The following is a 22,718-nucleotide window of genomic DNA, read 5'->3' on the forward strand; positions in this document are numbered from 1 at the left end:
CCACTGGAAACAAGGAGTAGCTGAAGTGCTACTGAGGGAATAAATGATTCAGTGAACTTCTGTTAGTGGAGGCAAGGTGTAAGACAGAAAGCACCCAGTTTAAATATAAATCCTGATTGAATTACAGAACTGGCAGTTCTCTTTTTTCCCTTTTTTTTTCTACCTTTCATCTTAACATTTTATAGGGAAGACACCAAAAGATAGTATGTTCTGAGTCTAAGAAGTTGCCTTCTTTAGAAAGAAGTACATTGCATCACTTCTTAGAGAAGAAAACACCTGCAGGTAAGTAAGTCAAAATGATAGCAGCTGGAGAAGAGAGCATGAAGTAAGTTTTTTCTGAAGGATTAAGCAAAACCACTGCCTACCATCTTAGCTCCTGTGCAGATGAGTTCTGCTAGACCTGTCACCTAACAGTTAAGCATGTGCAATAGGAATGCTTCTGAACCAACCCATTCAGCATTCCTTTATTTTATGGAAGTCAAGAGAAAAGGCAAGAGAAGTTCAAAGACACAAAACAGACATTATTTAATTCAACAGTCCATATGGAGGCTTTTTTCTCCTCTTCTGATGTTAACCCACACAAAACAGTGCAGCAATTCTGTGAATATTCAAGTTTTGCTTAATGGTTCCAGTGGGCCACTCTTTTTTTCCTCTGATCATTTATACTGTCAGATCCAGTGTGAATAATGTCAAATACTTGAGCTCTTTTCACTGTTTGGCTCCAGAGCATTAGTCTAGGGGAATGAGGACTGTCACTTATGATTTCCAATTCATCAGGGACACTGAACTACTGTTACACAATTTCAGCAATGTCTGCTTCAGATTTTTCTGACAGATGGGTGATAAATTTTTTTAATTGAGATCATTTCAGGAATATGCAGCTTATATGTAGGATATGTTCAGCCTAATGAGAAGTCCACAGGGCATTTTGAGTCCTGACTCTTACACTTCCACAGCCACAAAAGGCAGAAAAGGGACCGAGACAAAGTTTCAGTAGATTGATGAATCTGTAGATATAAATTTCAGCCCACCCTTCACATCTGTTCTGTACAGGCAGTCTGGAGATCTCCCAGATTCTTTAATCTTAATACAGCAAGATACAAAACAAGCCTTTACAGATGAAAGTTTCATGCAAGAGAAGTAGAGCCACTAGGCTGATATAAAGATTCATGCTGCTATTGAAATGCCTTGGATTTGACCAAATTAGCACAACAACAAGATAAATTAAATAAAACAAGCAAATCTACAAACAATAAAGATACCAGAATACTTTGTTGCTCTCTTCCCTCCTTCCTGCACGCATCACACAATTTTCTCGAGCATCTTAAATGGGTGGAGTAAATTCTAACAAAAGTATTAGGTAACAGAATGGAAATGAATGTTGCTATCAGTTTCTGCTGAGCTTTTTACAAGAATCAGGGTAAATCCTTTTCTTCCTTCTGCAGGAAGACAGAGAGCAAGCAGCAACCTCCTGCTGGGCAAGGCAGGGGTGGATGCCTCAGGCAGGCAGAGAGAGCAGGGCTCAGCCACAGGTTCAGCTGCTTGGCAAAAGCTGCCCCAGGCTTCTTTGGGCTCCACTGAGGATTCACTCCACCCCGTCCTCAACATCTTCCTCTGACACCCCACTGGTAGAAATGAAATGGGAAGAATGTGGAAACTGGAAGGGTGGAAGGATAATTGGAACAGAGTGGATACAATCTCCCTCAGCAGCCAGGGAAGATAAACGATTCCTTCCCCATTCCAAATGCAATGCCAAGTGGTGAACAAATGACTCTGCCTTTGACCCAATGTCTTGGCTGTATGGTTATTATAAGCATAGAGGATTAAATCTTGTTCACAAAATTAGTGTCATTTCCCTTCCAGAAAGGACTAGGCAGAGACAGCACTTCATTCATCCTTTTTGACACGCCCCCCTTTAAACAGCAAAGGCAGAACCAGTTCAAGTACATTCAAATGGGAACAAGAACATTTAGTTTCCATTTCGTTATTAAAGTTTAAGTTCCTCTTGCTCATTAGCATCACAATCTCCATCCTGCAACCTGATCTAGGAGGCCAAGTCCGGCACTCCAGCGCTAATATTGCATGCAAAGGTCAGTGGTGATACACACACACGTTCACTCTTGCTCCAATTACCTCCAGGTGTGTTGCTGGAGGAATGGATTAATTACATGGATCCCCAAACTACAAGGGTTTGGTTGGACACACGATGGAGAGAGAAGGCACTCTGTGTGCACAAAGCCAGCTCTGCCTACAACTACCTGCTCCCACCTCGCTCTTTACAGAAATGGGCTGAGGTGCTCTTCAAGGAGGAGGTAAAAAACCTGTTCCAAAAAATCCAGCTTACAAGGGTCTGTGCTGTTCAGCTTTCCTTGATGAAAAGCATGCCAGCCTGTGCCCAGACAGCCAACACTGATGGCTCTTGGCTCCAAGTCCACCTTTATAACCCAAGAGCAGCAAGCGCTCTGCAGGAGTGCCAAAGGGACGTTCCGTTTCCCAAAACTGCTCTCACTTCACAGAAACACTCAATTTCCACATATTCATGAAATTCTAGTTAGATATCCGGTGTGCTAATGAGTTACTCAATCAGCAGAGTGAACCAGGAACCGGTAACAAATCCCCCTGGCAGACTTGCCAATGCCCATACCCTTTATTCCAAACACCTGCTGTAGTTTGTAATGAGCATCCACCGATCACCCAGCACTACACATCACTCAGCCACACCACCAGCTCCTCAGCACAGCTCTCTGCAAACACATGTATCATTTCTAAATGCTAAGATGTGCTAAATATTCATCATCCTTAATGTTCCATCAGAATAAATTAAATAGAGAACAAGCTAATGGAAAGAATAACAAACTGTATGGACTGTAACTGAGCTGATTTGCCACAAATTCTTCTCCTGGGGGAGAGAGGCTAGTGAAGGTTTTTTCCTAGGATTAGCAAAGGTAGCTGTCACTTTACTGCCTCTCAACTTCCCTTTATTCCTGTAAAGCCGAAACTCCTCCTCAACAACTTCGCCCGGTACAGGGGGAAGGAACATCTGAAGCAGGGAGGCTGCAGCTCCGCGGCTGACAAGGGAGGCGGGCAGCTGCCAGGAGGGATGCTCGGTACCCGGGGGCTGACCCCTCCACTTAGCGCTAAGAACAAAGGCACGGATAACTACGGCTGTTTCAAAACACAACGCGGGAACTTTCTGGCAGGACCACTCAATTGCGGAGAAAAGGTACTCGAGATAAAGCACAGGAGGAACTCACGAGGAATTCATGTGAGCAGTTCCCCAAGCCAAAAGCGCTTTCTGAAACGCTCCGTTTTCGCTTTTATCCCTCCCGCAGCCCGGGGAAGAGGCGCCACCTGCTCCCAAACGGCGGGCAAAGAGAGACGCTTGCCGGGAGCGCGGCGGACTCCTCCGGAGCGTCGCCTCATCGCTCCCTCCTCCGGCAAACTTGCCCCGGGGCGCACCGCGGAGCCCCCGCCCGCCCCCGTCCCGCAGAGCCCCGGGCAGAAATGCTGAATCACGAACCGAGGGCGCGGGACCGGGGGGCTCCCCCTGACCCCCACCCGGGGCCGGCCGCCCGGGCACGGAGCCGGGAGAGGCTCTGTGCGGAGGGCAGCCCCCGCCCGCCCCGCCGACACTCACTTGAAGGTGAGGACGCAGAGGGGCCGGTAGGACTTGTGGCTGGTGTTCTCGGCCATGCGCTTGCCCCAGAAGTCGTTGGCGAAGGCGGCGGACACGGGGGCGGCCGCCCTCACGTCGGGGTTGTTCACGATGGCCCAGACGTCGTCGTGCACGAACTCGCCCCTCAGGGAGTTGCCGTAGCACAGGGCGCACAGCCCCGCCAGCACCACCGCCGCCGCCGCCCCGCCGCGCCGCCCGCCCGCCGAAGGGCAGGGGGCCGGCGCGGCTCGGTCCCGGCTGCGGGAGCCCCGCGCCGAGCCCGTCACCATGGCGCGGGGCTCGGCCCCGGCTGCCCCGGCTCCGCCGCCGCCGCGGCGCGGGGAGGCAGCGGCGCCCGCATGGTGCGGGGCGGGCAGCGGGACCGCCGCCGGCCACTCGCGCTCTGCCGAGGCGCAGCCCGCCCGGCTGCAAATAAACAGCGGCCGCCTCCCCGCGCCATCCCTTCTCCTCCTCTTCCTCCTCCTCCTCCTCCTCCCCCCCCCCCGCGCCCCCTCCCGCACGCATGCTCCTTGCCGCGCTGTCACACCGCCGCCACCTCCTCAGCCCGTCGGCGCCGGGCGCTCTGGTGCGCTCTGCCCGCTGGAAGCTCTGCCCGCGGTGCCCCCTGCCCACAGGAGGCTCTGCCCGCGGTGCCCCCTGCCCACAAGAGGCTCTGCCCGCGGTGGCTCCGCCGCACAGCGCGGAGGGGACGCGCCCGGCACGGCCCGCGGGCGGCGAGCGCAGTCCCGCTGCGGCGCTCGGGTCGCTCCGTCCCCGCTCTCTCAGGAGACGCGGCCAGGTCTGTCCTGCCGCCCCTCCGATCCCCCCCCTGCAGGCAGCTCCCCTGGGGACCGTGCTCACCCAGCCGGCGACAGCATCCCACGGCACCCACGTTGCTGCTCCACAGCATCCACAGCGTGCATGGTGATCTGCTACCGATGCTGCTGCTGCACCGCATCCACGCTGCTCCACGGCATCAGTGCTGGGCCACATCCTCCACGCTGCGGCGTCGGCTGTGCCAAACGGTCCCCCGGCTGTGTCCTGCTGGAGGAAAAGGCATTCTCGTGCCACAGAACTTGTTTTCTCTACTCTGGTCCATTTCCTGTCTTTATGCCAAAATCGGTTTGAGAGCTGCAATGTGTCCATACCCTCCCACGGATGACCTTTCCTGTGTTAGTGATAAGCCTCAATAACTTAAGGAAAGGCCATGGTCAGATCATCTATTCACCCATTTATGAAAACCACATAGTCACAGATTTTTCAAAAACCAGAAAAACAAGGACTCTATTAATGGGCTTTTACCCTTTAAAAGAAACCCTTCTGCTTACAACCGAACAAAGCAATAACACTGCTTGGCAAAGAGGCTTCAATTCAATTAGGTGAATAACAAACTGGACAGAGATTGAATTTTTTCCTGAGAAAAGATGCTCTGGGCAGGGCTCAGCAGCAGCCTGAGCAGCTCCCAGCTGCTCCCGTGTGAGCGTGCCTGCTCCCGTGTGGGAAAGAGAGGGGAGCGGAAGCCTTGGAAAGTTCACGCAGGCTGTCCAGGGCAAGCCTGCTCCAGGAATGCTTTTTCCCCCAGCCTGTTTGGCACTTGGAGTGATCTGGTATTTTCCAAGTGCAACAGAGCAGGCTTTTCAGATGCACTTTTGTTATAGCTAAAAATAACAGTTAACTCTGCCTAGGACAGTGTGTTTATATCCGGGACAGAAGGAAACTCCACCACAATCAGAGCCATTAATTCAAACTTTCTCTTTAAGCAGCTGATGAGATTTAGGCAGTTGGCTGCATGGAGTTTTCATCAGCAGTGGGAGACCACTCATGATAATGTACTGGTCTTCATTTTCACCTAAGTTTCAAAGCCTAGGCTTGCAAAGTTAGACTCCAGGAAGAGAAACAGCCAGGTATCCACAGGCACTCAAGTACCAGAGCCCACAAGGACCCAGCAGTTCTGGAAACAACCTCATTACTGCATGCATGCCTAAGAGGTGGGATCAGGACTTTTTGTTGACATAAATTAAAGTAGTTTTTTTTGAGGGGGGGGGAGTGGTAGAGAGGAATAGACTGTCATGTTGTTGAAAACAAAAACAATGTGTAAGATTTAAAGGTTAAAATTGCCTTCAGTAGACTGCAGGTTATACTTAAAATTCTGAGTTACTCAACTGAACAAAATCTGCACTCCTCTAGCCCAGCTGGGCCTTAGCAGGCTGTCCCTCCCAACAAGACCCCCGTACCTCTGGTCCTTCCCCTCCAGGGATCAGAGTCCTCACAGCCTTTCTCATCGATGTCTTGCAGCCTTCTGTCCTTCCCCATCATCTCAGGATGGGGACAGTCCCTGACAGCCTGCTCCTGCCACAAAACAGAGCCAAGGGCTGCCACCAGGCAGCTTGGCACAGGGGCAGGGACAGGTCTCTCCATTTGTTATCCAGGGCTGTGGGACTTGTCCCTGCTGTGTCACAAGCTCTGCTGTCCACTCATTCAGCTTAATTAGCTCTTTACAGAAAGCTCACCAAAAATGCAGAGTTCTAAACCAGCAAATGATGAAGACGTGATAGAAAATAATTTTTCCATTGAGGAATTTGCTGACAATATCTTCTGACAGTGGCATGCACAGCCATCTAACAACACATAGTACAAAAGGCACACTCTATGGAATAAATAACATTGCTTCTCATACAGAGCTACAATATCCTGGTCTCTTCCATGGGATTTGGTTTGTTTGATTAACACCAAAAAGAGAGAGATGGCAGTCCTGACCCACTCAAAAAGAGAGAGATTACAATCCTGACCCAGTCAGGACTCCTTCTCCTCACACTCTTTAGGAGGACACCTACACAGACCATTGGCTTTTGTCTGGCACACACCTAGACTTTGCAATGGAGCAAAATCAATGTATTTTTGAAACGTTTCTTATGTGCTTATTGAAATGTTATGCATAACATGTAGTCAACAGTGATTTGGTAAATCTTTATAGAACAAGAAAATCTATTCTCACTTCTCTAAGACAGACCAGTTCTTTCCTTTCTTCCATCAGCAAAAATCTGAAAGAGACAAAGCAATGCTCCAGAGGCAGCCAGTGAGGAAAACCTCCTGTTCTTCACACCAAGACCCACTGAAATACTAACACATCATCCTCTACTTTCTCCACAAAGGGAAGCATTACCTCTTGGTGCAGCAGTCACCATCACAGATTGAATTCAAGATGTTGTCTGTTGCTACAAGTCCTGTCCACCTATAAAGAAAGTAACAGCAAAAAGAATTCAGAGGGCAGAAGAAATATTGAACTGTGTTCTGGATATCAGATCTGTACAGATATATGCAGTCATAGACACAGAGGGAGATGAAAGAGAGAAAGAAAGAAGAGAATACAGAGATGGGATGATTTGCTCCAAAGTTGCTTTTTCACTTCCAAAAATATGTTATCTAATAAGACGTATTTCCTTCTTCTGCAAGCTTCGGTTCTTTCTCTACCTAAAGTAACCATGCCATTGCTTCTGAAATGTGAAGCCAAATTGCTTCTCAGAAAAGCAGAGCTGGCTTCTGGAATTATGTGTAGTTGAAGTACTCCAGCTATTTTCCTGCTTCCTTGTATTTGAATCACAAGTTTTGTGCCAGCTATATAAAAAAGATTAACAAATGGTTGTTGAAACTAGAGACCTTGAAACTAATTATGTGCGATGCTGAAAAAATCCTTGCTCTGCTAATTGAGCAGAGCTCGTTACTTCCAAAGCAGGAAAGTTTTGCCTCCACTTGGAGTAAAACATACGGCAGCCAATGCAAGGCAGGAGGCACATTTGAGCAGATACACTTCAAAGGGTTGAGCACTGATTGATCTGCTATTATCTGACAATTGCAACTGCTCAAAGGCAGAGAGAAACTGCAAATGTTTTGGGTTTCGAGCTTAAACACGGAGTTCTGAAGAGTCAAGCTTTGCGTTGACTGATTAAAGTCTAAGAATGCAGTAAATACAATTTAAAAGTTAAATTACCATATGGTCATAGCTAGAGGTAAATTTCAAAAGTAGCACATGTAAATAGTTTCTTGCTGTCTGAGCAAATAATTTTACATTTAAATGAAGTCATTTGGTAACTGGTCCAATTGATTTCTGCTTGTAGTCAGTTACTGCAATTCATTTCAGTTGCCCCAGGATGAAACTCTGTATCTGCCACACAGAGAATCTTCAGTGGATACAGATTACGTTCGTATGGTTAAAAACAAACCAGATTTGGAATCTTAAATCCAGTGTGCTGCCTGTGCTCAAAGAGCTTTGGAGAGACAGGGAGCAATCCATGTGGGCCTGAACCCCTTCAAGGGGTTCATTGCAGGAATAATTTGGTTTAGTCAACTAGGATTTGCATTTTGGAGTTACTGGGAGCACTACAACAGTGAAAGGCTGTACTGAGATTTGCTGGGAAAATCCTAATTACCATCCTTTTTTCCTTCTTATCAAATTTCTTCTAAGTCTACTCAGACAACAGAAAGTTTCTCTTTGGTGAATTCTTCCTAAAGCCCAGTGAAAGTCCCTATGTTTTTGCTTTCACTTTCAGCTGTGGCCAAAAGCCAGAACAAGCAGGAGAGGAAAGCTTAGTACTTAGTCCTGTGATCCTTAGGAGACAGAGAAATCCAATATCCTCAGGATGACCTATCCTTTTCAAAGGGGATATAGCATTTCAAGTTCAGCCCACAACCCCTAGAAGCCTTCTCACCAAGGCAGTCACAGACTGTGCTAAATATCAGCCCTGAAAATTCCACCCCCTCAGTATTTACCAAGGGATATCAACAAGGAGATATCCCATGATAAGGACTGCTTGGTGGAGCCTCGTGGTTGCTCATTTCCCACCCCTGACACAGATGGCAAGTAGCAGAGGATCCTCTGTGACCCATTTTCACATCCATTTGTCACCTGTTTCATATGCTTGCACAAAATGAGAGAGATTTCAAGCCCAGAAAAAGCTTGCCATAGTTGTTACTGGATTAAAGGGAATCTCTTTTTCAGCTCATACAACAAATGCATTTTCTGCCTTTGAAGAGACCTGAGTTAAGCCTTGGTCTATGGACAGGATTGTTCAGAGCCTTTGAACGCCCACAGTAGAGGGAACATCCATGATTTGACACTCTACCAGCAAATGGTAGAGTGACCTGGGTTATGTAATCTCAGCTCAAAGGTCAGGCACAATACAAAGGTGGGACAAGCCCCAATAATGAGAATAATTGGATTCTTCATCTGCTGAGAGGAGGCAGACTATGGCATAGGCAGATGAGATTCTTCACCCATCAGCTGAGGGGATCAGTGCTTTCCATTTCTGTGTGCATGATTTGGGTATGCAGAATCCCATCAGAGGAGCAAAAGCATTTTTCTTTCCTTACTGAGAATGGATCTGCACTTTTCCTCTGCTAGAAGCATTGAAGAAGTTTCCCAAAGCCAAAGAAAGTCCTCAGCCTTGCCCTTGCCTGACAGATCTTTTTTATTGCAGCAGAGCAAGGGAAAAGTACAGGCAATAGGGTTTGAGTCATAAGAGTTATCATTTGCAACAGTCATCTATTTATTGCTGATTAACTATTAGACAGTATTATAAGAATTTTTATGCACTTCATGGAAATCAGTTAATGACTCAGAACCACAAAAATTAAAAAGGGAAAACCCAAGATAGGCCACTCTCTGGATAAGCAAATGAGGGATTCTTCTATGACCCAACATTTTTTTCACTTACATTGCATAGTGCTGGATGACATTTTCAGTCTTCCTGGAGCACTGTTTCCAAGCCGAATGTGTGTGAGGCTGTTTAAAGAAAATCCTGCAAGAGAGAAGTTGTTTTAAAAGGATAGCTTTCCCAAGAAATGGACATTAGTTACTCAGACACCACATGCTTCCCACTAGGCTGTGCAAGGACACGTGTACATTGTCATGTGGCTGAGGTCAATTGCAGGGTAAGAAACTCTGATCAATATTTAGTGGCTGGGATTCATATTGCTCCTGTAGGGAGACATTGGATCTGGAAGATAAACATTATTTTGGTGAGATAAAGGAGGCATTTTGGACTGTACTGAAACAGTTAATTTACCCTATAATCTGTCTTCAGAGTTGGCTGTAGGTTCCCCAGTGAAATTGTCTCTTGAAAGTTCATATGTCAAAATAAAAGCAGAGGTTAAAGCCCCTGAGTCTGTTCCCCATTCAGATTCGGTTAGTTTTGTTTTCTGTGAATCTCTGAGCTGGAATGCAGCAGCAGTTCTCTCCTAAAAGTAACTGATTTATACAAAAGATCTTCTGGCATCCCTACATTTGATTGAATTGCATTCACTGCAAAAGGTCTGATAAAATTAGACTGCTGGATAAAATCAGGAAATCTCTACATTTATTCTCTGATTACCAGGCAAGCTCAATTTCATCATGGTGAAGTAGAAGCCAATGGTTGCAATTACTTTTCTTTCTTTTCATACATTTTTTAATATTTGGGTTTAGGATGGAAAAAATACAAATTAATAAATCTGCACCAAGTCCAGTCAAGACTCTCTGTAATATTATTATTCATATCTCTATTATTAGCAACAGCTGGAATAAATTTTAGCACAAATATTAAACTCTATATTGTAGAACAAGCCACATGGAGTCACTGTAATTTGAGGAGGGTGAAAGTTTCCATAAAAGCTACTGTGAAAGGAATATGACATTATCTCTTTGGATTTCATTTTTGCAAGCAGCTACAGTTTTATTTTGCAATAAATTAACTCCAAATAAGCTTAACTTTTTGGTGTTTATGTTGAACAAACACTCCAGATAAAACAATGCATCAAGCATTCATTCCGGGCTCTGCTTCTCTTCCACTGAGGTGTAAGGACCAGTTCTGGCCGTGTTAAAGCAAAAGTGAGTCCTCAAGCACAGGCATAACAGCCTAAGCCAGCTATGCTGGCTGGGGAGCTACCCCACCAGTTGGCTTTTCACTGGTTCTGTCCCTGCTCTTTTCCCAAGGCATTTGGGAAATTATCAGCCAACCAATAAATCAGTTAAAAATCAAAGCAGTAAAACCCTGTACAGAGGAAACAATTTGAAAGCCTGGTTGAGTGGGGCAGCATCAGGAGGAAGCAGGATGGAGAAGGAGGCAGCTGGGAATGATTGGAGTAGCTTTTCTGCATTCCCTTTTCCTTCTCCATTGCTCCCACAGACCATGCATCTAAGTGACCCTCAAATTGGTAGCAGGATAAAAGAATCACTCCCCAGTGATCCCTGCTGTTCAGCACAGCACTCATCTGCACTCTTGTGAGTCTGCTGCAGACAGGTAAAATATCTTGTAATACTCAAGGAATTTTTAATAAAATATTAAGCCCATTCTGAATGGAAGTGATTATTTGGATGTGGAAGCATCCAAATGTGGATGTGGAAGCACCAGAAGGACCAGTAGAAGTGCTGTGAGAATGAAAGGTGCAGATGACACCTGGGGCATCAAGATGCCGGCACATCTATGTGCAGCTTACCAGGACCTCCCTAAACAGCAAACAGAGTGAAACAAGGACAGACTATAGACTAAAGCCTTAAAGAAGTGATGAGAGGCACAAAAGAGCAGACTTAGAGCTGCTCAAACCCCCAGACAAGAAGAGAAAAATAAATCGTAATCCATGGATGAAACAGGACAAAGAACATATGAGGGTGGAGAGTATGTTCAAATCCTGTTTTGTTTTGGCTAAAATCACCTTTCCCTCTTCCATTAGCTCTCACTGAGATTTGTTACATAGTTGCTGCACAGTTCTGGGGCTAAAAATATGGCAAGGAAAAGAATTATGAGCCATATGCTCCAACAATACTTACACACCTTTTAGCCAAGTGAATGCAAACTCTTGGCTCTCCTGAAATGCTCTAGTGAGACATATGTGTGACTTTCTCCAGCTTTCCCTGAGACAAGTGCACACTTATGAGCTCAGGGTTTCCAGTTGCTCCTGCAAATGGGAACTGAAGAATTCCCTCCTTTCAGTCTCTCCAAGGAGATGAGTCTCATTTGCTCTCTTATGGCCACTCACACTCCCTGCAATGTCTCAGATAATTTATTCTGCCTGATTCCACTCCAGTTTTCTTCTCAGTTTGTAGAACTTCTAACCTTTGCATTTCTATTGCAAACATTTTAAAAAACAAGGTGCTGAGCTTTGCCTAGTTTAGAGCTTACAAATTTCCCATGGCTTCAGCCCAAAGCCATCTGCAGTTCAGCTGAAACGCTCCTAGGATCCCTCAACAGGAGTCTGGAAGCTTTCTGGACAGCATTTGGAGCCTCGGAGGCACAGAAACCAAAACAAGTCACAGTTTGGGAGCAAATCTAGCAAACTCAGTGTTACTGAACCTGCTTGGCAACACGTCTCTGCAGGATTTGCTGTCACCTCTAGAAGAGAAAATCACTCCTAGCTCATTACATCTTCCCCTTCCGTCCATCCTTGGGACACCACATCAAATTCAGGGGCCCATCTAAAGCTCCTCTGACCTCCCCAGGTCCTTCTTAGCTTTTCGTGTGTGCTGTCCAGAGGCTTCCAGAGATGCTCCATGGCCCAGCATATCTTAACTACTGCCAAGTTCATGGCACAGCTCTGTTCCCTAGGCACAAGGCAACTTTTTCTTTTGTAGATTAGAGGTCATGTGCACTGAGACAGAGCTTCTCTGGAAGCTGCTTCAGGAATGATGAGTGATTTCTGTGCAAGACCTAAAGATTTTTGTGACTCTCATCAATATCACCTTCTCAGGGCAGAAAGGCCAACACCCTCCAGTATAAACAAAAAAGAGAATAGCAAACAAACCATTCTGCCAAACCATACTATACCTCTGCACTCTTCATCCTTCCTTGGGAAAAGACAGAGAGAAAGAAATTAATTACCTGAGAGCCAATTTCATTTGTATCACTGCTGCTTAAACAGACCTGTTGGTAAAATGGGTAAAAACACAAGAAAATGAATACTTTTATAAGGGAAAGGACTGGAGAGGAGCCTAAAGGAAAACTCAGGCACAGCCCAACTTCAAAGAAGCACTGCAGAGATCCATGCTTTGTAATTTGGACCTATTTCTTGTTATCTCTGTACTTACATAGACTGACAATTGCAAAGAAGAGAAAAATCATAAAGATGGGGGTTAGTCTTTTTTTGGCATGAGGCTGGCATCTGCCATGGGAAATTAATCCATGCTAAGCTGCAGTAAGCTGAGCTGCTGAGTTTGAATTTGTGTCACTGAGACTACTTATACTCATGGCTGGTCTATAAACTCTTATTAGTCAGACATGACAGTGGGTGACATCTTGATGAAAGCAATAGCCTGTGGATCACCAAACATTCACTAACAGTTTATAAGAATAATTTTAAATGAGCCATTTTCCCAAAAGACCACATATCAAAATATTTTGGGGAGATAATTAAAGCTATACTGGAGGATTCTTTTTTTTTTTTTTTGAGAAAGGGATTAGAAGGTCCCAGAGTTCTTTGTCACTAAAGTAACCACATGTGTCAGCCAAATTGGCAGAGCTATTATATTTAGAATCTAGAAGGGGCTCCTTAGATGTTGAGGTCTTGGATATCTCCCAAAAGATTTGCTCTCTGGACAGTTGAAGCAAAATAAAATTAGAGGAGAAAAGTAGTTCACAGCCACAGCTAGTGTTCTCCCTTTTTCTGAATATCACATGGTACAAGATGTTGATGAGAAAAGACTGATTTATGAGGGATGACTTGACAGGAATCACATTTTCATTTCCTCCATAAAATTTTGCAAGGTTTTCTCTCTCTCTCCAGTGGCCACCTTGATGTTGTTGCCTTTTGGAGGCCAATATGATCCTCCCTATGAGAAAAAGATATCCCAAGGCATTTCCTTTTTTCTTTCTCAAGATGCAGACAGAGTATTCCATTAAATTTTTTAATTTGTTTAACTGGCTTCTAATTTTCCAGACTCCTGTCATGCCATAAAACTGCCTGATGAATGACAGGGCCCTGCTAGGTTTAGCTGGGCTGTAATGTGAGCTCCCAGGGATGGAAACAATAAAACAGAATTTTCTGAGCACCCGGGGTTTTGCAAGAGGCTGCTAGCTCTGACTTCACCACACCCTTTCATTTTGTTAGCTGCAGTTCAGCGAGTTGCTGCTGGATTTTGTTATATTTTCTCTATCATTCTATCTATCCTCTGGCTCACAAAAGTAGGAGAGAATCCTCCAGATAGCTCAGGATCATTTAGGAAGATGGCTGATAAGTGCCATGACAGGGAATTGCTGTATGGGAGGCAGAGTATGGGCTTGGAATGGCAGGGCCAAGGCTCACATAACCAAGATCCTTAAAGAGCATTTCAGAGGAATCAAAAGGCAGCCTCTCACCTCCCACACTGACCTTCTTTGGAGCTGCCCTGCTCTGAAAATCCTCTTTTTTTTTTTTTTTTTTTTGTTATCTATACATTTTTATGGATTGAAAAGAAGAAAGAAACAAACAGTAGATTTCATCTTTCAGCGGTCGCTGCCACACGCTGGTTTTGGAAACCAAGTGACAAGATGATCACGACACAACTCAGTTCCCTGTCACCAACACAGTCAAGTTGTCCTGGAAGAGAAGCTTCCTCAGAACTCAACACTGATTCCTTGGCTTTCTACACAAACCCAATCAGATCTGACTCATTGCTGCAGAAAATCCTCCTCAACATCCAGGCAAAGGCAGCAATAACTATTTTTGCCCTGTCAGGCTGCCTGCAAGTAATCTATGGGATCTGGAACATTATCATTCATAATGAATTGGTCCATCTAGCTGGTAGTGTCACTAAGCAACTGCAACAGCAAGGCTCCAGCTTGGGGCACCACCCTGCCAGCTGTGCCAGCAGCAGCACAGACACTGAGCTCTCCACAGAGTTGTTGTTACAGCTCCCAGGAGTGCCAAGAGCTGCTTCCCTGCCCTGGCCAAGCACAGCCACAGAGCTGGAACAAGGTTTTCTGCGGCCTTTCTGGAGTTTTCAAACAGACTTTTCCAGTCTTTGTGTCCCAGGATTTTGAGATGGGAGTGAGACAGGACTTGCTTGGGAGGGAAAATCCTGAGCCATTCCCACTAAAATCCTGTGCCCTCCTGCTGCTGAGCTCAGGACAAGATTAACTGCAAATCAAGCCCTGAGTAAAATCCCTGTGGAAATAGGATAGGACTGTTCCTTGTCTCCAGCATCCTGAAGCAGCCTGTGCTTGTGTCAGAGGCTGCAAAGCAGGAATGCATGTGCCCTTACAGTGACAGCATAGGGGATTTTGCTTTGGTTTTTAATAAGAGATCGATAGGGTAAAGGCAACTGTGGGGGACAGGTCAAACACAGCTAATGAAAAAAAGTAGACCAAGTCTCCATCCTGTTTTATTGCTTGCTAATAGAGTAGTGTTTGGCAATAGCTTGTGTGTTGTAAGGCTTAAGGTTATCAGCAGGCTGACTGCAGAGAGCTAGTTAGAATTCACCCTGCATCTGGGACTGTAATCTGGCAATTTAAATGAAAACATGTACTCTGCATAGGTGCATGACATCGACTATTACTATCATTAATACAGCAATAGTCATAATAAATCACATATTGAGTGTGTTTGTTATTGCAAGGAAAACTTAATTATAATTTCCAAGCTGGCAGCATTTGATTTACTTTTTGCTCTCTGTGTAATTAGTTTCCAAGTTACAACTGCAGAATCTGTCTTGGTGGGGGTAGGAGGTGTGGAGTTACAGCTGCAGCCATGGCTCTGGCAAAGACAGCTTTTCCTCGAGAATATTAATTTTTAACACAACAGTAAAACCCAAGTAAAATTTCTCTAGAAAGGGGGGGACTGCTTAGAAGGCTCCTCTCAGGGAGCCTCCCCTCGCACTGCTGAGCTGTTTTTGGTACAAGGAGCTCTCTAGTGTCCAGCTGTAATAGTGCAGCTCGGGAAGAGGATGCTGTGAGCACACAACCTGATCCAACATTTGTGCCAGAGGAAGGCCTGGGTCTCTTTTAGGTCCCTGCTGCTAATGTACAAGGAAAAAAACTCTACTTAACATCACTGTTGTCCAAACCAATGCAGTACCCAAAAGTCTGAAGGCACAGCACAGAGGTCTCCTTCATGCCCACCTGTGTGGAGGTATTTGTGGGTCCCCAGGATGGGGGAAGAGATGAGAATCTTGACTCCATGTTTCAGAAGGCTGATCATATCATATCAATATATTAAAACTACACTACACTAAAGAAAGAGAAAGGAGACATCTAGAAGGCTAGCAAAGAATGATAATAAAAACTTGTGACTGACCAGAGTCCTGTGATTGGTCATCAAGTAGAAACAATCCACATGAGACCAATCAAAGATGCACCTGTTGCATTCCACAGCAGCAGATAATCATTGCTTTTCTTTTCCTCTGAGGCTTCTTAACTTCTCAGGAGAAAAAATCCTGGCAAAAGGATTTTTCAGAAAATATGTCTGTGACTCACCTGTCTTTCTCCACCTGTTCCTCAAAGGAGTTTCTGTTGCACTGCTGAAGTGAGTCCTGCTCAGTCTGTGGGGAGAGGATGGATGGGTGTAGATGTCTGTCTGCATCCAGGGCATGGAAAAAAGGTTTAAAGTTCTGCTTTGCTCCTCTCCAGGGACAGCAAAGTGCCTGCCATTTGTGGGTCTAAGGCTGTGTGCTCATACTGGTTAGAGGCAGCCTGTTTGGTGGGAGTGAATGTTTAATTGCAACCCCTGACTTTTCCTTTATGCAGCTGATTATGTGAAATTGTCTCATGCCAGACAAAATATGCTCATGAGCACTAACCATAGGAAGAAATTACCAAAATATGTGTGGACAGTAGTGTCCAAAGGCAGATCACTTCCCTTTGTTTCTAAAGTGAAGACCTGAACATTTTAATTTGCAGTTGTGCAGGTTTGAGCCCATGCTAGAATAACAATATATTGTCTTCACACTGAGTTTAATGCTTGCATTTTGTTTTTTCAATGTATTCATGATGAACTCACTCATGTTGATAAAAATGGATGAAAAATCTCTTTGGTTATCACTGGGTATCACAGATGGAGAATAATGACTTGACAAATTGGCAAACTGAGATTATCTGCAAATATTATGAGAAGACCCTGAAGCCCTTATGAAATACATCATCACTTTTAACAGCATTTTGCTATTATGGCACCTCCCTTGTGGATTCTGTGGTTTAACATTGCAAAAAAATTGATGCCAGAGTTGAAGCTTTGCCACTGAAAAGCACCATCTTGTGCTTCCTATGCTCTGCTGCCCACAGCAAGGTTTATTCCACAGCAGAAAATAAATTAGGCTGTAATAATTAACTAAATGCATTTCAAAGGCAAGAAATCCCACACAGGGCTAAGATGCTCACTTTAAATCACTGCAAACAAAACGAGGGTGGCTTTCCTGTAAGTTGCTGCAAGCCAGAGGTCCCAACCTTTGCCTTCAGATGGGTTTGCAGCAGGTTTTCCTTTCCTGCTATTGACCTTATTGTCCAAGCTCAGCTTGCACAGATTCCACAGTCGTAGAAGCTGGAAAACAATTTCAATTACATAAGCCACAAACCACAAAGAATCCTGCCAGATTCAGGCCAGTTGTGACAACAATAGTTTTTTCTCCACTTAGCATTTTAGCTCAGTATTAAGGTGATCATTCTTGATAAATGCAAAACCTATCACTACATTATTATGTTCAAACACCCTGTGGAATATCTGGGACATGGCAGTCCATTTTCCCTTAATTTTTGCAAACCTGCAGGCATGGTGCAATGGTTTTACCATTTTCAAGGCTCTTTTTCTTTGTTTCTTTTTTAAAGGAAACAAAACAAGACAAAAAAACCCCTCTGATATTTTTAGGGCAGATAATTAAAGGAGGGGTCTGCATCCTCTGAAAAGTTTTTGTAAAAGCATCCTATGACGGTTCATCTCAAAAATGTAGGTTCCAAAAATGTAATTCCTTCAAGAATTACATTAAAAGTGACTTTTAAGACCTTATTTGAACTCCTCCATAATGCAGGGTGCAGGGTTTCTGCAAAGTCCGTGACTAATTTCAGTTTTATTTGCAGTGTTGCAGCACACAGAGCCCTCACTCCTTGCTGATTGAATTCAGTCCCCCTCAACAGAATTCAATTCCTATTGAATTCAAGAGAACTGGACCAGAGCCTCAGAAAAAAGAGCAGTTCCTGGACTCCCAACACCATTTGTCAGGTAGGACTTGGTGTTTTACACTCTGTCACGTTTGAAAATGATAAACTAGAAGATGTGTCAGATGTGTTTTAACAAGAAGAATAAAATCCATAATTCAGACCAGCACAGAAAGCACCTGGTTTTATGCTTCATTTCCATGTTAAAAAACCAGAAGAGGCTCAGAGAAGCATCTGCTGAGCATCTGAATGGGTTTGGATCAGCTGCAAGTGCCCATCTGCCAAAGGCACGTCCAACTCAGACATGAAACCAGGCAAATCTCAGTGATGCTGGGTCAGTTTCACATTTACATCTCAAACCCATAGCAAATCTGGATTGGTGGCAAATGGATCTGATCAAACAACAGCAACAAAAAGAAGGCAGAAGCTTTGCATGTCCTTCACAAAATGAGATTCCTGAATATCAGACACTTACAGAAAGCACTTTTTGGGGGTTTGGAGGTTCATATCTGTCTTTCTCAGTATTTATGGACATAGAATTACAGAAATTTTCATCTGATAAAGATTTTCAAGTGGAGAAGAATATTGTTGTTCCATGAATAGCTCCAGTCCTGTAAGATAAGTACATTGCTAATGTAAAACTTCAGACTCTGGAGTACTCAGAGCAGCTACCTGAGCTCACTTAGCTACAGCCTGAGGGCACGGCAATTTCACTGGAAACTCCAAGAGCAAATCAGTTTTTGGACTGCCACTGACTGTATAGAAGAAATGTCTTAATTTTGTTGGTATAGAAGCCCTCCTGAAAATAAAGAAAAAAACAAAAAAAAAAACCAAAAAAACCCCCAAAAGAAAACAAAAAAACCAAAAACAAAAAACCAAAACCCAAAAAGTTACTTAGTTACTTGTAGTAAAGAAATAATAAAGTGTTTGCCTTGCTCTCAAGCTCAGCTGTGTGATTTCACTCTCCTCAGCAGGAGCAGTGGCAAACGGATGAAGGAACAGATGTGCTAAGTCTGGAATCACTTCTGATCTGCCACAACCAGCACAGATCAGCCAGACTTGGCAAAAGCCAAGTTATTTGTCATTGCCCAGGGAATAATAAGAAGACATCCACCTGTAGCACCCATAGACACGAGCAGAGTCCAGGCAGGGTCCCAAGGCCCAAATCTGAAGGGAACCACTGCAAGTAAAACCATCACGAGGAGCAGGAGCCTTGTGGGCTTGGGCTGATACTGCTGAATGCATCTCCTGCTGCCCCTGAGCTCACCATGGCTGGTTAGGGAAGGCACTGGATGGTGCAGCCCCATCTTCAGAGCTGGCTTGGACTCTCTCTGCTGCTGTGACAGAGCTGTCTTGCAAGGCGTTTCTGCCCAACACTTCCCACAGCTTCTCTTCCCAGGGTGACAAATCTCTGCGGATCCCAACAACTGCCACTGCCCTGAGTGACAGTGATGCTTTTGAAACAGTCTCTAAGCTCTTTTTCCACTCTCATCCCCACACAGAGCTGTGCATGTAACACATTAATAACATGAGCAAATCCTGAAACAAGTGCAGATGCTTTGTCATCTTTAATAGCTAGGAAGATGCGGTGGTGTTCACAGGGTTTCCCAGAACAAGGGAAGAGATGAGAATCTTGACTCCATTTTCAGAAGGCTGATTTATTATTTTATTATATATATTATATTAAAAGAAAATGATATACTAAAACTACACTAAAAGAATAGAAGAAAAGATTTCATCAGAAGGCTTGAAAGGAACGAATAAGAAAAGCTTGTGACTCTCAGAGTCTAAGCCAGCTGACTGATTGGCCATTAATTAGAAACAACCAACATGGATCAATCAAAGATGCACCTGTTGCATTCCACAGCAGCAGATAATTATTGTTTTTCTTTTCCTCTGAGGCTTCTCAACTTCTCAGGAGAAAAATCCTGGCAAAAGGATTTTTCATAAAATATCATGGCAACAGGAAGCCACTTCATAGAGCAAGAAAATGGAATTGGCCTGCTCAGACCAGAATTTGGAGAAGAGGTTCACAGGTTAAAAAACTTAATTTCTGCTTAAAAACTAAATAACCATAATAATTTATTCTAAATATACATATATAATCCAACTAACTAGTTGAGAAGTGCTCTAAGGAATTGTGAAGGCTTTCTTTTGCCAAAAGACTAGACACAACAACACACCCTTTAAAGCTTCTGCCCACCACCTAGCAAGCTTGCTTAGATTTTCCTGCACTCCCACTGGGAGCTGGTAGGATTAATGTGGGCATCACATCTGAATCCTTGGCAGACCTCACCCAGCCAGCAGCACTGTGGTGGCACAGTCAGTGTCCAGGGTGGGAGATCCCAAAAGGCAAAGGATCTGGTCTTGTTGTCAGTGTGTCATTCAGCTGCTTCTGCTGAAAATTAGTCTGTCTCTCTCTATGCCTCTCTCTCCCCAGTTCTGATGAATATTGATGAACTTCACAGCATCAAAAGAAGCAAAGGCAGGACAGCTGTTTGAAGGGACAAACACTTCAGTTCTGGATTGCAAGGAAAATAGACAGAGACAGCAGAGTGCTTGTGATGAGCCAGGCCTTCTCCCTCGCTTGTCAAAATGTGATTTACAGACACACTTCCATTCACCCTGTGGCTGCCAGTTCCCACATCCTATGTCCACAAATCTCTCTTGTTAATTGGATAGGCAATATGTGGGCTGCCTCCTCTATAAAAAGCTTCTTTAAACTGGGACACTTCCCAGCTCATTTTAATAAATCATGTCTATAATTACATTCTTTTGCTGCATATTTCTGCAATAAAATCTGTATCATTCACTTACTGGCCTTCTTTACTGTCCAGCCATCATTTTGTCTTGCTTCTGAAGCTGCTTTGCTTGCCTGGTCATTCAAAGACTGTCATTTGCTTTCAAGTCCTAATCTAATTCAGCTGTTTTTTCCCTATCTTCAGAGCCTCTCCTCATCCTGTCCATCCCAACAATCTCACTTGTGCCTCCAGCAATGTTTTGCCATCAGTGACCACTGCAACTCCCTCCTGGTAGTTGTGCTCACTAAGGCTGCTCTGCTGCCTCAAGAGCCTTTCCACCAGCAAGCCAAGTGCATCTAAACCTGCCTCTTCCCAATAGCCAGTTGGAAAAAGCGCTTCTTTACACAACAAACCTCTTTGTGATGGAATTTGCTTCCTTCTTTTGGGGAAGTGGCTGTTCTCCCTTAAGGGCTTTATTTCATGATCAGCTCAGCGTTACAGCAAAGCCAACAGAGTAATCACCATCCCCATCCAAGTGAAAGAGCTTTGCCAGGCTCTACAAGGAAGTGCAATCTAGAATTGCATTGCCCTGGGGGATGTGTAGGGAGGGGAACCACTGCAACATCTGTGCTGGTTGCTATGAGAAGGAAGCCAAGAAGTTCGCTTTGCTGAAGCTCCTCACAGCTGTAATTCCCCTTTTACACAGTCAGAGCTCAGGGAGGACGCCCTGAGCCAGGAAATCACACTCCTTCTGGCTTTGGGGTGCAGTCTGGAGAAGTAGCCAGGAGCCCTGTTATAGATGGATAATGAGATGATTGGCTCTCACAATTAAAGATAACTATTGTATGAATATTAAGAAAAGCTGTAGCGATGTATAGTTATGTTATTGTAGTTTAGATGCCCTCTGTTCTCCCCACAGTTCCCTTTCCCCCTGTATTGCTGCCATCAGACAGCCTGGGCTGTCCAGGACAGGTACAAAGGAGCTGCACAGGTGTCCCTGGCATGGGGCAGTGGGGAATGGAAAAGCTTGGGGGTGCTCAGGGGGGCAGCGTGGCAACACCTGACCTCCAATCCAGTGACAAGAAAGCATCTCCACAGATAAATGGCAAAGAAGAGCTGACTGACAGACCTTGGGAGGGCCAGGGCTGGCTGATGCAACCCCAGGGGTATAAAAGACTGAACATCCATCTTGAAGATGAACCAGCCATGTGATGTGCATGAGGAGCAGTTCCCAGTGCTTAGCTTTTTCCTTATGTAGTCCTGTGTTCTATTTTTGTTAAGGTATAATATAAAACCTTTTTAAATTTTCAAAGTGAGCAGTTGTCTCTCACAGCCCTATCTCTCAGCTTTAAATCTCAATCAATCATCGCAAAGCTTCTCTTGGTTTTCCTTTTCCTAAACGTTCTGTCAGTTCTAATGTCTGGAGGTAACAGGGCTCATCTTAGGAGCCATGTTTTGGAAAAAGATGCAAAAAGAATTATAAAGAAGGAAAAAAAGAGCAAACAAGTTGGATGGGATATGGGTCAGATGAAGCAGTGTAAACATTCAGTCTTTGCTTTGAAACAACCAGAGCTTGAGACATGAATATGTGAGGGAACATCTTATCCTTTGGTCCTTAAAAGAACTTATCAATTTCTCTTTTTAAGACAGAATAATTTTTAAAAGTGAAAACTCTGTCATTTGCCATCTCAAAAGTACAATGTAAAAAGTTTTAACGTGTACAGATATAATGTGGGGTCGGTTTTATACTGACACTCAATTTCAGATTCAAAACAGATCGAGATATGCCTCTTTTTTGCATAACTCCAAGCTCAGCTTCAAATGTCTAAGTGGGAAAATTAACATTAAAATGAATCCTTAAACTGCAATTACTTGGAAGATGCAGAGCATGAAGCATTCAAATGGCTCTCACTCAGTGACCCAGTTAAAATATACAGATCAGTACTGCAATTTGGTTGCAAACATTTCAGAGACTTGAGGATGTGGGGGCTCTATCCTGCTCCCAGCTTTACTCTACCCTGTGCTCTAATGCAGCCCAAAGAAACAAATGCATGTCCAAAACATTTTTGCCTTGAACGCATTTCTATTAGGTTGAGATGTTCCTCAGACTTTATTAGGGAACAAAAGAATACTCAAAAGAGCAGGTGAGCTTTAGAGATGTGTCAGAGTGTCATGTAATCACTGTAATATGAGACAGGAACTATTTACACTGGCACTGAAAATTCAGCTGCTGTG

The 22,718-nt window shown here is 44.5% G+C and overlaps 1 protein-coding gene across 3 annotated transcripts in view; it reads right to left on the reverse strand.

Moving 5' to 3' along the window:
• TMTC1 (transmembrane O-mannosyltransferase targeting cadherins 1) overlaps positions 1-22,718 on the reverse strand; it is a 166,458-nt gene that overhangs the window by 139,786 nt on the left and 3,954 nt on the right. The window contains exons 2-7 of one of the 3 annotated variants that reach the window (XM_064737419.1): positions 16,972-17,131; positions 16,072-16,136; positions 9,367-9,450; positions 6,819-6,887; positions 6,651-6,696; positions 4,517-4,696 (exon numbers count right to left, since the gene is read on the reverse strand). In XM_064737419.1, the coding sequence (XP_064593489.1) occupies positions 4,517-4,578 (62 nt within the window). In that variant the 5' untranslated portion in view covers positions 4,579-4,696; positions 6,651-6,696; positions 6,819-6,887; ... (1 more) ...; positions 16,072-16,136; positions 16,972-17,131. Of the gene's footprint in view, positions 1-3,637; positions 4,103-4,516; positions 4,697-6,650; positions 6,697-6,818; positions 6,888-9,366; positions 9,451-16,071; positions 16,137-16,971; positions 17,132-22,718 lie in introns of those variants that run through there. The other 2 variants (XM_064737429.1, XM_064737413.1) reach the window with 2 other exon arrangements.

The sequence above is a fragment of the Zonotrichia leucophrys genome, chromosome 1A, assembly GCF_028769735.1.
Source record: "Zonotrichia leucophrys gambelii isolate GWCS_2022_RI chromosome 1A, RI_Zleu_2.0, whole genome shotgun sequence".
Lineage (NCBI taxonomy): Eukaryota > Metazoa > Chordata > Aves > Passeriformes > Passerellidae > Zonotrichia > Zonotrichia leucophrys.